The sequence below is a fragment of the Electrophorus electricus genome, chromosome 10 (assembly GCF_013358815.1).
Source record: "Electrophorus electricus isolate fEleEle1 chromosome 10, fEleEle1.pri, whole genome shotgun sequence".
Taxonomy (NCBI): domain Eukaryota; kingdom Metazoa; phylum Chordata; class Actinopteri; order Gymnotiformes; family Gymnotidae; genus Electrophorus; species Electrophorus electricus.
Genome location: NC_049544.1, coordinates 18,081,496 through 18,095,590, shown reverse-complemented (window position 1 = coordinate 18,095,590; position 14,095 = coordinate 18,081,496). Strand labels below are relative to the sequence as shown.

At 42.1% G+C, this 14,095-nt stretch overlaps 1 protein-coding gene across 1 annotated transcript; it reads right to left on the bottom strand.

The window, feature by feature from the left end:
• Positions 1-533: 533 nt before the first annotated feature.
• On the bottom strand, positions 534-12,153 carry olfm3a (olfactomedin 3a). Its single transcript, XM_027021518.2, has 6 exons — positions 11,775-12,153; positions 6,947-7,090; positions 5,591-5,746; positions 4,795-5,014; positions 2,041-2,147; positions 534-1,785 (listed from the first exon to the last, which is right to left on the bottom strand). Exons 1-6 carry the CDS (start codon positions 11,841-11,843, stop codon positions 1,108-1,110), a joined length of 1,374 nt encoding a protein of 457 aa, XP_026877319.1. The 5' UTR covers positions 11,844-12,153; the 3' UTR covers positions 534-1,107.
• Positions 12,154-14,095: the final 1,942 nt, after the last annotated feature.

The window sequence follows — 14,095 nt, the reverse complement described above, 5'->3', positions numbered from 1 at the left end:
ATTTTTGACAAAAAACATGGAAAAAGAAATTGATTCTGTAAATAGAGCACCATGTGTGTATGTGTATGTTTGTGTTGTGTATGGGTTATTTGATATGTAGTGGAGGTAAACGTAAAAGCTGCTATTTTTTCTTGCTGAACCAACAGGGGCTGGGAAGCATTTAAATTCCTTTTGTGCTAGTGGACAGCGAATCTTGAGACAGACATGAGAAGAAGAAATTGCAGTGAGGGGCTCAAATCATCCCTGCTCCTCTGCCCTTGATGTTGATTGAAAATGCCAAAGGACAGCACTCAAAGTCATCAAACTGAATGCATGAGAATTTCTGATTTTAGAGAGCTGGCCCATCAAGAGCACCTTGAAAAGTGGCCATAATAACCTTCACCATTTGCACTCTGGGGTATTCAAAATACCAGTCTCACACTGTCCTTCTGATCACCTGACCTCACCATGTATATTTGGTGAATATGATACTATCCTAATACTCCTCTAATAACTCTTCTATTATCTTTATTGGTCATGGCTGATGTATTATATATAAAATATTTATTCTGACAGACATGACAAATATTACAATCATTCATATTAGGTTCATATTTAGAGGAACGTCACAAAGCTTTATAGAGCTTAACAACTAAGCAGAAACTTGCCTCATAAGACTGGAAAAGGACTGAAAGCACAATACAACCATAAAACATAAGAAAAAATGGGTTTGTAACAGACTAAGACAGTAATAAATATAAATAAAAAATCTGAACATTCATGCAAAAAATGCTTTTAGAAACCTCTTGATTGCACAGAATGAAATGCTGCGAGGTAAGGCATGGTACTCTGAGTAGAGAAACAAAAGTTTGCCATTGTTCAGTTCACACTAAAATCAGTTCATGAGTCAGTGCTGAAGTCATTGTTCCTTTTATCGGTTTGTGCAGCTTCCTCACCAAATTGAAAAGGCTGTGACCTCAGTTGATCACACTGTCATGTCAATGCAAAGGCTATGTTTAGTCCTATGTGTAGTCTACTTTGGAAAAGAAAAAAAACAAGAGGGAAAAAAAATACAGTACCTTATCATGTTCTACCTGGCAAGACCCCTCGCTCTTCTCTACTGCATGTTTATGAGTCGTCCTCTGTTTTGATAACGTGGTACAGTGTGACATTGAATATGACCTGGTGACCGTTGTTCCAGGCATACAGTGCCCTCTCTCTGGCGTTGTAGTCGAGCATGGAGATGTGAAAGTACTGGTTGTGGAAGGGAATGTCCGTGTACTCATAGCTGGACATCTTGGTGTTGTAGGAGTAGTAAACCTTGGCACCAGTTAGGTGGGAGTTGGTGATGTAGAGCGTGCCACAGATCATGAAGGACTCACCGGCGTTGCGCTTGGAGTACTCCGTGTTCCACGTATGCAGCACCTCCAGGGTCTGGGGCTCCAACTGCGAGATCACAATGTTCCCTGCATTCTGGTTGGTGGCATAGACGGCCCAGAGGCCCAGCTCATCGGCCATCAGGTCGATATCTGAGAAGCCGCCCCAGGTGTAGGGGTAGACATTGTGGAAACCGGCATACTCGAGTGCTCTCTGCGCCAGAACCCGCCCCGTCTCAAAGCTGTACTTCACGATAATGTTGCTCTGCTCTTTGTTGTAGTACAGGGAGCCATTGTACACCACATGATTAGTTCCAGCCCATTTGAAGGGAAGGTAGTAGGTTCGTGACTCCAGGCCAGAGACAAAGTCTGCCATAGACTTATATTCGCGTACCACCTTGCTGTTGGTGTAGGTATCCATGTACCACACCTGTAGCAAAGACATAGAAATTATTAGGGTGTTTTGCAATTCAAATCGCTCCTGTCCCAAAGGTAAACTGATTTAATACAAAAGCTGAACAGCCTTTAATTATAAAAGCTGTTAAATGTTTTACATTTAGACAAATACTTCTATTGCAATTTTCTAAGAGTGACCATACATGCTAAAGTGACACAATATGGATTTCTCCTCCTAGCAATATATATTTCTAACACTAATTGATTAATTTAGATCTGTAGAACTCACTCTATTGTTTCTTGGAGATGCCATTGGATCAGTCATCCATGCGCCAAACCGGGTCCCTGATGTCTTTACAGTCACGGGTCCTGTGATTTTCATTAATTTCCCACACGCTGGTAATAATGAAACACACTGATAAGATGTAGGACAGCCCCCCCCCCCTTCTAACTAGATTCCTGAAGCCAATTTCATGGCTGCCCTGATGATGCGTGTGGCTGTGTTCTGCATGTTAAAACAGTATCACCACCGAAATACGAAACAGCTTAACACGTCTGTCTCCCAGACTGGGATACAATTAGCACAGCTATCAATAATGGATTCAGACATCTGTTCGAATTTCTTTAAGCAGCTATTTAAGGCTGTTTTTTGGTAAATCTGTTTCAGACCCAAAGGTGGCATTTAGAGGTATTTAGCATCATCTGTCATTTCAAATTATTCAATTACACTGCTTATATAATTCTTAAAGGTGTAGTTCACTACTTATATACATTATAGAACCAACAGTATGTGGACACTCCTAATTATTGAGAATTTTGCTTAAGCCATAGCCACAACTGTAAGTGTATAAAATCTCCATAGACATAGTTCACTGGCAGAAGAATGGGTCATATTGAAGTTCTCAGTAACTTAAAACGTACCAGTGTCATAGGATGCCACCTTAGCCAAACGTTCATGAAATTTCTGCCCTGCTAAATTTTCCTCCATCTGCTAAAAGTGCTAATATTGTGAAATGGAAGTCTGTAGTTGCAACAGCAGCTTAGCTATGAAGTGGTAGACCATGCAAAACTCACATAGCCTGCCCTCTGTTGGTACACTATGGTAGACCATGAGAAACACACAGCCTGCCCTCAGTTGGTAGACCATATCAGACCATGCGAAACTCACACAGCCTGCCCTCTGTTGGTACACCATGGTAGACCATGAGAAACTCATACAGCCTGCCCTCTGTTGGTACACCATGGTAGACCATGAGAAACACACAGCCTGCCCCCAGTTGGTAGACCATATTAGACCATGCGAAACTCACACAGCCTGCCTTCTGTTGCATCACTCACTACAGAACTCCAAATTGCCACTGCAAAGCAACATCAGCACAAGAACTGTGTGTCAGGAGATTTATAAAAAAAAAGGTTTCCTTGACTGAGCAGCAGTACGCTAATGTATGAGTTTAATATCGCAATGTGCAATGTCAGGCGTCAGCTGAAGTGCCCCAGCACACCACTACTGGACTCCAGGATGGTCGAAACATGTTCTCTAGAGTAATGAATCATAGTTCACTATCTCCGTATTGGATGAATGAATCAGGGTGTGGTGGATAGCAAAAGTAAACTGTGGTGGAGCAGTAATAGTGGTTTAGGGCAGTTGTTCAGGCCCATTTGTGACATCACAAATTCTCTTTTGACTAAATAGGCACAAACACACTCAAAAACCTTGTGGATAGCCTTCCTAGAAGAATGGAGGATGTTATTGCCACATATAGGTAATCAACTCCATATCAATTTCCATGGTTTTGTGATGTCCAACAATGCCAGATAGGTGTGATGGCCAGGTGTCCACATACTTTTGGCCATACAGTATATATAGTTAACGATGTGTGTGTATATATATATATATATATATATATATATAATGTGTGCTGGGAAAAATACAGTATATATAAAGGCTCTGCCTCTTATAAGACAAATATGATGGCATGCTGAAACAAAATGCAGTTAACAAACTATCAAATACACATGTATTTAAAAAATGATCATAAAACTTTGAATACATTTGTCTGGGTGAGCAGGGGACATTTCTGTCTCAAAGTGATCATGGAATGTAAAGCCAGTGTCTCCTGGGTGATGCTTCTGAGCACCTGGTTGAGCATTGCTCTATAATAACATTATATACCAGCTGTAGTGGGACCTCTTCAGTGTCTGCTTGACAGGATGTCAATTAGGACCAGCCTTGAATAGACGTAAAATCATGGTGAGGATTTTTTGAATTAACTCTTTTGTGGAATTAGAGCTCTTGTGTTAAACTTTAGTACTCATGGAAGTGGTTTCACCCAGTAATGATAGTACTGACAATGATAATGGCAGTGGCAAGGAGGTGATATTAAAAGTGTCCTGGAATATGAGAAAGGCACCATATAAATGTAAATTTAAACAACAACAACAACAACAACAACAATAATAATAATTTAAAAAATAATGATGGTGAAATGGTCATAAGAGAAATGATGTTGATTGTAATGACTGTGACATTGACTAAGGACATGGAAATATTATCATGATTATCACATGTTCATCATGATCTTGTTCATATTTCTGACAGCCTTCTCTATATATAGTGGCAGTGGTTCTGATGGACATATTGATGATAACATTGACAAGTACTTGTCATACCATTAGTAGCAGCAGCAGGTCTTACAGACAGGAGTAGAGCAGTGTCAGTACTAATATCTTTCCCTCATAATGGACGCCAGTGAAGCATTTGGCAATCAGGCATGTGCTTCTTGTCCCCCTGTATTTCCTATTATTGTTTAATTATTGTCTGTGTAACTTAGATAATCTTGAGAAACACTATTTTATTACTGTTCTGCACATGTGGACAAGGACACAATGATGGATATAACAGCAAAGTGGCCTCTGACAATGATACTGGTAATTGTTGTAACCCTACTGTTCAGGTTTGCTGATAATGAGAGGAGTAATGATTGTAACGGCACTAGGGTTTCTTGATAATGATGGTAGTGTTACTGGCTGTGACGGCACTGACTGAGCTTGCTCATGCAGTTGCGGAGACGGCTGTCGAGACTGATGACTCTCTGGTAGAGCTGCTCGTAATCGTAGGCACCCAGCTCCTCCTGGATCCCCGTCAGTACAGACGACAGATTCCGGATCTCTTCTTTGAACTGGGAGATTAGCTTAGCGTCTGTTTTGTACTGCTCCAACACAGGGATCAGGGGCTGTAGTTCATCCATTCTGTCCTTCAGCTCCTGATCACACACAGACAGACACGTGTGCGCAGGCACATGGAGCCAGGCACACAGCACATGGATCAGGTAGGCTTTTACTGGTTGCACAAGCCTGAGATGAAAAGGTGCTTGATCACAGGCATAAGCAATGAGAGTTGGTAAGAGTAGGAGCACACACTCCCTTTGTCCTAGGTGTTGGGCTGGGGTGATAACCCCAAATGAAAGAGAGAACAAAGCCCACACATTTATTATGACAGTGTTTGACCAGAAGAGCCATATAACATCAAAAAGCGGTAAGATACTAAAAAAAGTCTATAGCAAGAGTAGTGTGCAGGCTTTGTTCTTTCACTAGTGATGAATGTCCCATGAATGTAGCACATTTCAGCAACTTTAAAATACAGCAGCTCAAATGTGCTCGAAGTGTCTATCAGTCTATATAAACTGAAAACTGGCTTAATGAATTTACATGTCAAGTGATTGTGTATATTTGATTTATCAACATTGATATATTTTAGTTGAATTTACAAAAAAATATAAATATGAAAATACATAAATCAAAAGATTCGATAGACAGAGAGGGTCCTTAAGAGCATTTACCTTGAAGTTCCTGGCCATAATAGTTTTGCGATCTTCCTCAATTTGTCTGAATTTGCTCCTGAGCCCCTTCATCTGGTTTTCCATCTTCATGACATACTGGAAGTCCCTCTGTGTGCGCAGGTTCAGCACCTCGATGGACTGTGACATGTTTTGCACCTGCACCATGGAAACGTCACGTCACCGAGCAGAACTGGTGCTTCTCACAACTCATGCACAGTTTTGTTCCGACTCAAATTTAGCACATAAATATGAAAACCTCAAGGAGACTGAATCACGAGAGCTAGTGCAAGCAAAATACAAAAAATGCAAAGTATGTGTGCCTGAGGACCATTGCTGTATACGGCTTGAGAGCTCCTCCTATACCGGCTACAGCTCAGCAGGCAAAACCAGGAGCACAGCATATCTGGAGGCTCCCCAACATGTGTTTACTGTTTCCTCTTCCTCAGCACAGGAACTGTATGGGGTGTGTTAAACCAGGGAGAACTGAGCTGTGTTGTAGAGCTCCAGGACACGACTGCTGTAAGCTCTTGTCTGTTTGAGAAAATGATGCCATCACCTTGCTTAATCTTGCACTGCCCCTGGTTCTTTATCAAACTGTCTTTCATTAATGAATCTTTAAAAGGTTGCATGATGAACAGCCTTTGGCCACTGGGGTTAACTTTAAATCTCTGGTGTTTTCTCCTTATCTACCAGTCAGGACCAGTGATGTAGGCAGGAGTGGGGGAAACACATAAATCATAAACAACTTCATCCTCTGTGGGTTTCAAGGCAGTAAAGCAAATAGAAATGGTAATAAATCTGCATATTAATGTTGGCAGCTAATGCTGTCCAATGGGATGAACTATATGTCATTAATCATTAATATAGGTATTAAGTACCCTGCAGAGACTGGAGCATGTGCTGAGTTGAGGAGTACACAATGTATGTGCATGCATGTGTGTGTGTGTGTGTGTGTGTGTGTGTGTGTGCTAAAAAAGAGAAAAACAGGAGGATGCTATGGGTGGGAGAAAACAGCTTCAGTGGAGGGGTTTGTGTCCATGCAGTGTCTTGTATTTTAGCCTGGCTACAGTGGTTTCCTAAAATGTGTCAGTCCCTTAGGCATAATTATGCATTAGTCATTCACTCATAAAACACTCTATTCACAACATCAGAGTGAGTGTGTGTGTGTGCGTGAGAGAGAAAAAGAGTAAGAGGCTCTAATTGTGTGTGTATTCGTGAGTAAGAGAGAGGCAGTGTGTGTCTGTGTGTGTGTGTTTGAGCGAGTGGCAGTGAGCTTGTGTATGACAGAAGGAGGGGCAGTGAGTGTATGAGAGAGAAACTGTTTTTGCGTGTGTGTATCTGAGGACTTTCTGGAACCTTCTCCAGTAGCTGGCGTAGCTGTTTGCTCTTGGCATCTCTGGAACAGAGGTTCTGCTCTGGTGCCACAACAGTGCAAATACACCGGCCGTCTGCATCCTGCGCTGAGCTGTACACCTGCCAACCCTCCTTTGGTCCGATTGTCTGTGAACACATGCAAACATCCCACATGGTATTTACAGCAATACACATGCACATGCACACATGCAAAGATCGCATTCCTATCTTTGTGAGATTTTTAACTGACTTTTTACTTTTCTGACTTTTGAAAAGAATGAAATATTTTCATTCGTATAGAAGTTCTTAAAGAACAGGGAATTTTTGATCTCAACAAAGGGCTAATCACATGTCCACATTCGCACAACAAGTGATCTTGTTCAGTAATCACGTAGTAAGGTAATCACATTCATTTTGGTGGGTGGTAAAGCGCTTACTGTAGAAAGAAATTATGTGATACACTGGCTGCATGTGGATGGAATGTCTTTTTTTTTTTTCTTTCTCTCACTAGCTCTCTTTCTCTTGCCATGCCATCTCCAGGCCTTCCACACAGTAACAGATGCCCCCAAAACCAACAGTCTGACACAGACACAGCTGCGGTCTACCCCGGCTACAATGGTTGTTGGGGCAAGGATGGATGGGCTGATGGTGGAGTGTACACTCACACACACTCTCATGGCCTTGCCTTCCAGGAGCTCTAATCTAAGTGGAAATGTGTTTTAGTTGGGCGTGCGAGAACAGCTCAGGGGCTGCTTCCAGATCAGAGGGCGAGAGACTGAGAGAGAGGGAGGGATGTGCATGTCAGACAGCGTGGTGATGACATGCACTCACGCTGCACCTCCCCATACCCCCACGGCTGGATCTGACTCCCCTCTCCTGGCTTTGATGTATAATTTGTACAGTTGAGGTGGAGTTGAGATGCGAGGCACATCATGGCGCAGAACAAAAGCAAACAGGGTTTGAAAAACGGCTGTTTGATTCAACAGTCCCAGCAGAAATGTGTGAAAAAGAGAGAGAGAGGAAGAGAGACAAAAAGACAGAAAGTGATGGGTACACTGAGAGCAGGAAACAGAGAGAAAGAGAGGGAGAAGCAGAGACAGAGAGTTGGAGTGGATTTAGGACCTTTGAGTGTACTGGATGGGACATTCATGAAGCTCATCATCTATCCATCTTTACTGTCTGCTCCATCTGAACACACGCACACACACACAGACACACACCTCACATACTCCTCACACATATAGCTACTGCTGTCAGTCATTCTTGGGCTTATTCAATGTGTCTCTGTTCCTGTTCTCTTCATCTCTCTATTCCTGTTCTCTTCATCTCTCTATTTATGTCTATTATCCTCCTATATTTTTCATCCTATTTCCCTCTCCCACATCTCTACCTGTTTTTGCTCCAACTTTCTCAGAAGAGAACACACACCATCAGAGTGAAATCAGGGAGAGAATCATTTGGAAATAGCACTGATTTAGGTCCAACCTCTGTAGGAAAGTAATAACTGTTCCCAGCATTCAAACACTAGGTCTAATTCACTAAAGGTGAAAAGAGAATATGACTCTCTTACTTGGCCACAGTGATTCATTAGACCATTTCGTCCAACATCAAAGAGCAGCTTGCTAAATGAGTTAACATTTTGCTTCTGAGCCTGGACAACATGAAGCTTCTGGGGCCATCAGCTGGAACTGCACTGAGACAGGCATTTAAGTGAACCACAGCACACTATGACACACGGTAGTCTTAAGATCACAAGGCATGGATGCAAACCCACAGGGGAGGCTAAACGGGAAGGCGTATGTGTGTGTCTGTGTCTCTGTGTCTGCCTGTGTGTGGGCGTGTGTTCTTGTGTATGTGTGTGCATGTAATGTATATCCATATGCAAGCATTAATAAATGTTGAACTGAATGTTGAGCTGAATATTCTTGAGACAGAGAGATTCTTTATCTCCAGGTTTATTTTGGTGTGTCATGCTAGTCATCAATCTTTCACTAAACAAAAACTATTATAAAGACAGAAGACCTGGGGTTTTCATTACTTATCATAAAAGGAAGAAGTGAGTGCAGGTTTTCTTTCATTCTCTTCTTCTATATTTCCCTCATTCTCTCTCTCTTTCTCTTTCCCTTTTTCTTTATCTCTCTCTTTTAATTTTACCCCCTCTTTCTCTCACCTTCCCTGTCTCTGCCTTTCTCCATCTCCTTCACTCTGTCCCTCCCTCTCTTATTCTTTCTGTCTCTCCCTTTCTTTATCTCTTTCTCTCTCTCCCTTCCCTTTCACTTTTCTCTCTCCTCTTCTTTCTCTCTCCTTCTCCTTCTCTCTTTCTCTCCCTCCCTCTCTTTCTAAGGTGCATCACCATTTGCTGTGCAGTACAGCTCGTAATGGGTTATCTGGCCAAACAAGCCCATGTAGAACAAGTGTTTGCTATCAGCCTAGCAAACTGATGAGACCTGGAACAAATGCCCTGCTTTGCCCCTACCTGCTCATCACCACAACCTCAATTCCCACCACTGCCGCAGGATTCGGTTTTAATTAGAGGCTGAGCTGCACTCTTACTGCCAATACGCATAAACGAAATGCTCATTTCTATTGACAGGCCATGAAGGATGCCACTTTGCCCATCTATTACAGAGGACATTCAGCTACAGCCTCAATACTTAGCTAAACTTACCCCTAAAATGTGTAGTGTACACAAACACCCGAGCACCCATCCAACCACCAACACATAAACCCACTTATCTTGTTTCCATTTTTCTAATGCCCCCAGAAGTTGACTGCTATGAGTATCAAATTGTGACTGCCTAAATCTATCCATACAGTGACACCTTTGTCCCATTAAGACCTGACTGAGTTGCCTGAATAAACATTACCCTAAATTTAGCATGTGTCTCCAGGCAAGGACACTTATCTGAGATTAGTGACCTTGCATTACTGTCCAATTATGTCCACAAAAATATGACAGGCATGAAATCAATCCTGGATCCTCACTCTTCCATAAAACCAATGCTAGATCCTCACACTTCCATAAAACCAATCCTAGATCCTTACTCTTTCATAAAACCAATTCTACATTCTCACACTTACATAAAACCACTTATATAAATCCAGTCCTAGATCCTCACTCTTGCTTTGATTAGCTTTATTAGTGTGGCTTTGTGAAGGTACCTCACTAAATTTATTGTTTTGACCTTTGGACTGTGTCTTTAATCACAGAAAGGGCAGTTGGACAGGGATGTGTATGTACTTGCTCCTTCACAGATCCTGAAGTCACTGGAAGATAGACACTGACACCAAAGCTTCTTGAGGCATTATAAGGGTCAGATGCTTAAAGACACCGAGACTGTCCCTGCATCTGTGTGTTATGTGTTTTATATGGTTAGATGATTCAGGTGCATGTAAGCCACTCTGGGAATTTTCCTCTGTAAATGATCCTCATATGCCAAACAGCTTCAGCAGTAATTAAACATGAAAACGACTATGTCCTTTTTGCCTATACTACAGCTCATAATTGTGAAAGCACACATTCCAATAATTCAAAGTGATCATCATAAATAGCTCTTATCATCCATTTCATTAGCAAGGACAACATTCAGAAACCACAGTCATTAATTGTCATACGTGAACACGTCAAAGCATATATCTAATTATTATAACCCTATATGGACCTTAATAGGAAATGCTTACGTCCGTGTTTCATTATTTAATATTTCACTGAATGTAAAATGTCCGCTGAAAGATTACCTTTCTGTGAAGACATTGTTTGGCTACTCAACGTATTGAGTATGCATACAAAATTAAGTGCAAGACTTTGCGTGGTACCTGCACGCCCCCTGTCCTTGAAAAACACTTCAGCACCTCCGTAGAGTGGACAGCTCCTCAAACCCCACACAACGCACACATTTAGCAACCATTGCAAGTATATTTGGCGATAGAGTAGCCCAGAGTGCAGCGACTATTTTGCTACTTGTTACGCTGCTAGAATTGTAGGTGTAATGTTGTAGGCCTGTTGTATTGAGTAGGTTTTTTTCTGTCTACTGAGAAGCTATATCATATATGTTCTGTAACTGTCCATTTTAAAACATGGGAGCCCAGACAGGGATGATGAGTGAATTAGCCTATCTTCTTGATACAGCACTATAGCTTATAACACAATTGCATCAAATCCAGCCGATGTCACAAATTGTACTCAACATATAACACATTAAATCGAAGCAGTACAACGGTATAATTGATCGAATGTAATACCTACTGCGTCACGCGCAGTTTTCCCCCTCCTGAAAAAAATAGCTTTTATGATTTGACAAGCAAATTGCAGAGTGAAAATTTAAACTGCAAGTGTCAGCATCTAGTGAGTACGAACTTAAGAGGGGAATGGTATAGTGCCATTGCATTTAGAATTTTTTGCTTCTGGTAAAACCTGTGAAGATCAACCCATCCACTCTATATCTGAATGTAACCCAGTGGACATCGTCACACGTGTTTGAACACATCTAGGTATAACTGTAACGTCTGTTTGTAACCTGGACAAACTTTGAAAATAATATCGACACGCTTTCTGGAAACGCACATTAATGTACGTAATAGGTTTTAAAGCATTTTGATTATTATTTCTTGATTTAGACTAAAGAAGCACATAAACTTCAAGAAACCTGTGAAACCACGGACAGACGGGTGGACCTTAAAGACCTTAAACACAGACACGACACCCGCAGTTTTAAAGCGTTTTAAAAAAATCATCAGCGCCTTATTTACCACAGATATTTTTCATTAGCTTGTTACACAAAACACAGATATTTAAGACTATGCTTTATTACGTTAAGATATGATGGCTCACCATTGAAGGATATAATCCGAAGATGACGAGGGAAAAGAGCGGACACAGGATGCCGAAAAGAGACCGCATTCTGTCGGGAGACAGTTGTACTTTTCACGCGTATTTTCACGCGGTCCTGACTACAGGGACCGGCAGCGTCGCCGCTGGAAAATGCCCGCCGATCAGAGTGGCAAAACGGAACAGGGCGGATAGATCCACATTCATTACCCCGCCGTGTGGCCGCGTGGCCTCCTGCGTGCAACCAATACTGAGCGCGCCGTTGGATAGCGCAGCGGCAGAGTAAAGTTAAGACCACACGTTTCTGCGCGATACAACTGATTGCAGGCGAGTTCCCGAGGCCATGGAGTTTGTATACCACGGACACGCGCGTCAAAACCCACGCTGTGGAGATAGACCTGCACAACGGATTATGACATCATTTGATGGTTCACCTCAGTCCACTTGAAGCAGATGTTCTGAACTACCAAAATCAATTATTATTCTATAGGAGCCCACCCCGCTTGTGTTTCTTCACAAAAACCAAAACTTGTTTTTTTGCCCGTGGGTCTGTCATGTCAGTTCTCGGACTATAGCCAACAGCCAGGAGCGCGAGATGCAGTGAAATGTTACGCGAATGTAACATTACCAATTATTATTTGTAAAGAATAAAAGTACGTATATAAATACTCAAAGAACACATTTCGCTCTCTTAAACACAGGATAAGAACATTACTCCATACTTTAGAAATATCTGGTCTGGATGTTTTCTAGCGCATCGTGATTCGGCACTTCACAAGTAAGCACTGTTTCGATTCCTGTCCGTCAGGTTGGATGATGTGACGAAGAATGACATATTCTAATACCAGCGCCAGCGGAAACTGCGGCCAATGAGGGAGAGATAAGAGAGGAAAGTGAACGGCTTTATTACCCCAGAACACACCTTAGCCTGTGGTTTATTACTCCAGAACATTACTCCATTAGCCTGTGGTTTTGGCACAATAGTCCATTATGCACCTGCAGGTCATGAAGGGGTTGACATTAAGCTTATGATCTAAACATTTTTAGAGACGAACTCTAAACAGTCTTGTCTTCTTGTCTATTAGTAGAATTGCTGTGCAGATTTTATTTTCACTGATTGCATACAACCTGATTTAGAACACCATATGGGGGGTGTTATTTGGGAGGGGGGGGGGGGGTGTTTCTGGGGTAATGTGTGCCATGGGGTGTGATTTCCTCTGAGCAACATGTTGTAAATGTTGTGCCTCTTTTCTTGGACCTGAGTGGGGCAGATAAGATGCGTCTCACGTATTTGCACCTACAGGAGAGAAAATATGCTTAGTTTCTATTAGAGACCCCACCCATCCGGGCGTTACTCCTGTCTTCACAAGGTGTAAAACAGTTCCCTGGTGTTGGGCAGGATAACTGGCGGATGCTCCCTCAGAAACTTGTGTGTGTACGTGTTTGTGTGTGTCGGCATGGTGAGCCTGATTAGCAGCTTCAGGTTTGTTTACAGCAGCGAGTGGAGAGCAGAACAGCAGAGGGGCCAGCAGGTGGAGGAGGGGGCAGATCCAGCTGGATGCAAGTTTGAGTGTGTGTGTTCTCTGAGGTTAAACATCGCATCTGACAGATTGCTTTACACAGCTGAAGGTTTGACAGCAAGTACACCCTAGAGGCAACACTCCGCTGAAGATCCTGTTCAACTGAAGAGTGTTTAGAACTTGCAGGAAGGTGCATTTGAAGGGCATCACCATATAAGGGAATTAAAATGAGGGCATATCACTAGAAGATGACTAAAAGAAGGGCACTACCTTAGAATGGCAAAGACTTGTGACGTTCACAATTAATTTGTAGCATGCTACATATTGGATGTATCTCATACTTACTATGTTGTATTCCACTACACTGACAGCTCATTTACACCAATACTAAGCCTGTGACCCATGTGTTTCAAAACCTTTCAGGTGATGTTCACTACTTTAACCATGTCTCTTTCTGTGTTTTTAGATGAGATGATTTGTATGAATTCTCTAAATCACTCTCAGTTAATTACACAGCTTCAGCATAATTAAAACATTTGAAGCTATTGTGTGTGTTGGTAGGTGTGTGTATTTATGGTCTAGGCCCATATTATCCACATCTTTCTCTGTACCTTCATTCCTACAGACCTTCTCCTACTCTGAGGTCCTTTGTCAGTAGTTCTGTGAATTATACACTGGGCTACACACATCAAGAACACATACATCAAGATACACACACCAGAACCATGCACATCAGGCCAGACAAACCGGTTTTTATTGTTAATAGGGTGAGTTCTGTTTTTTTATCTTGACACCAGCCTCACC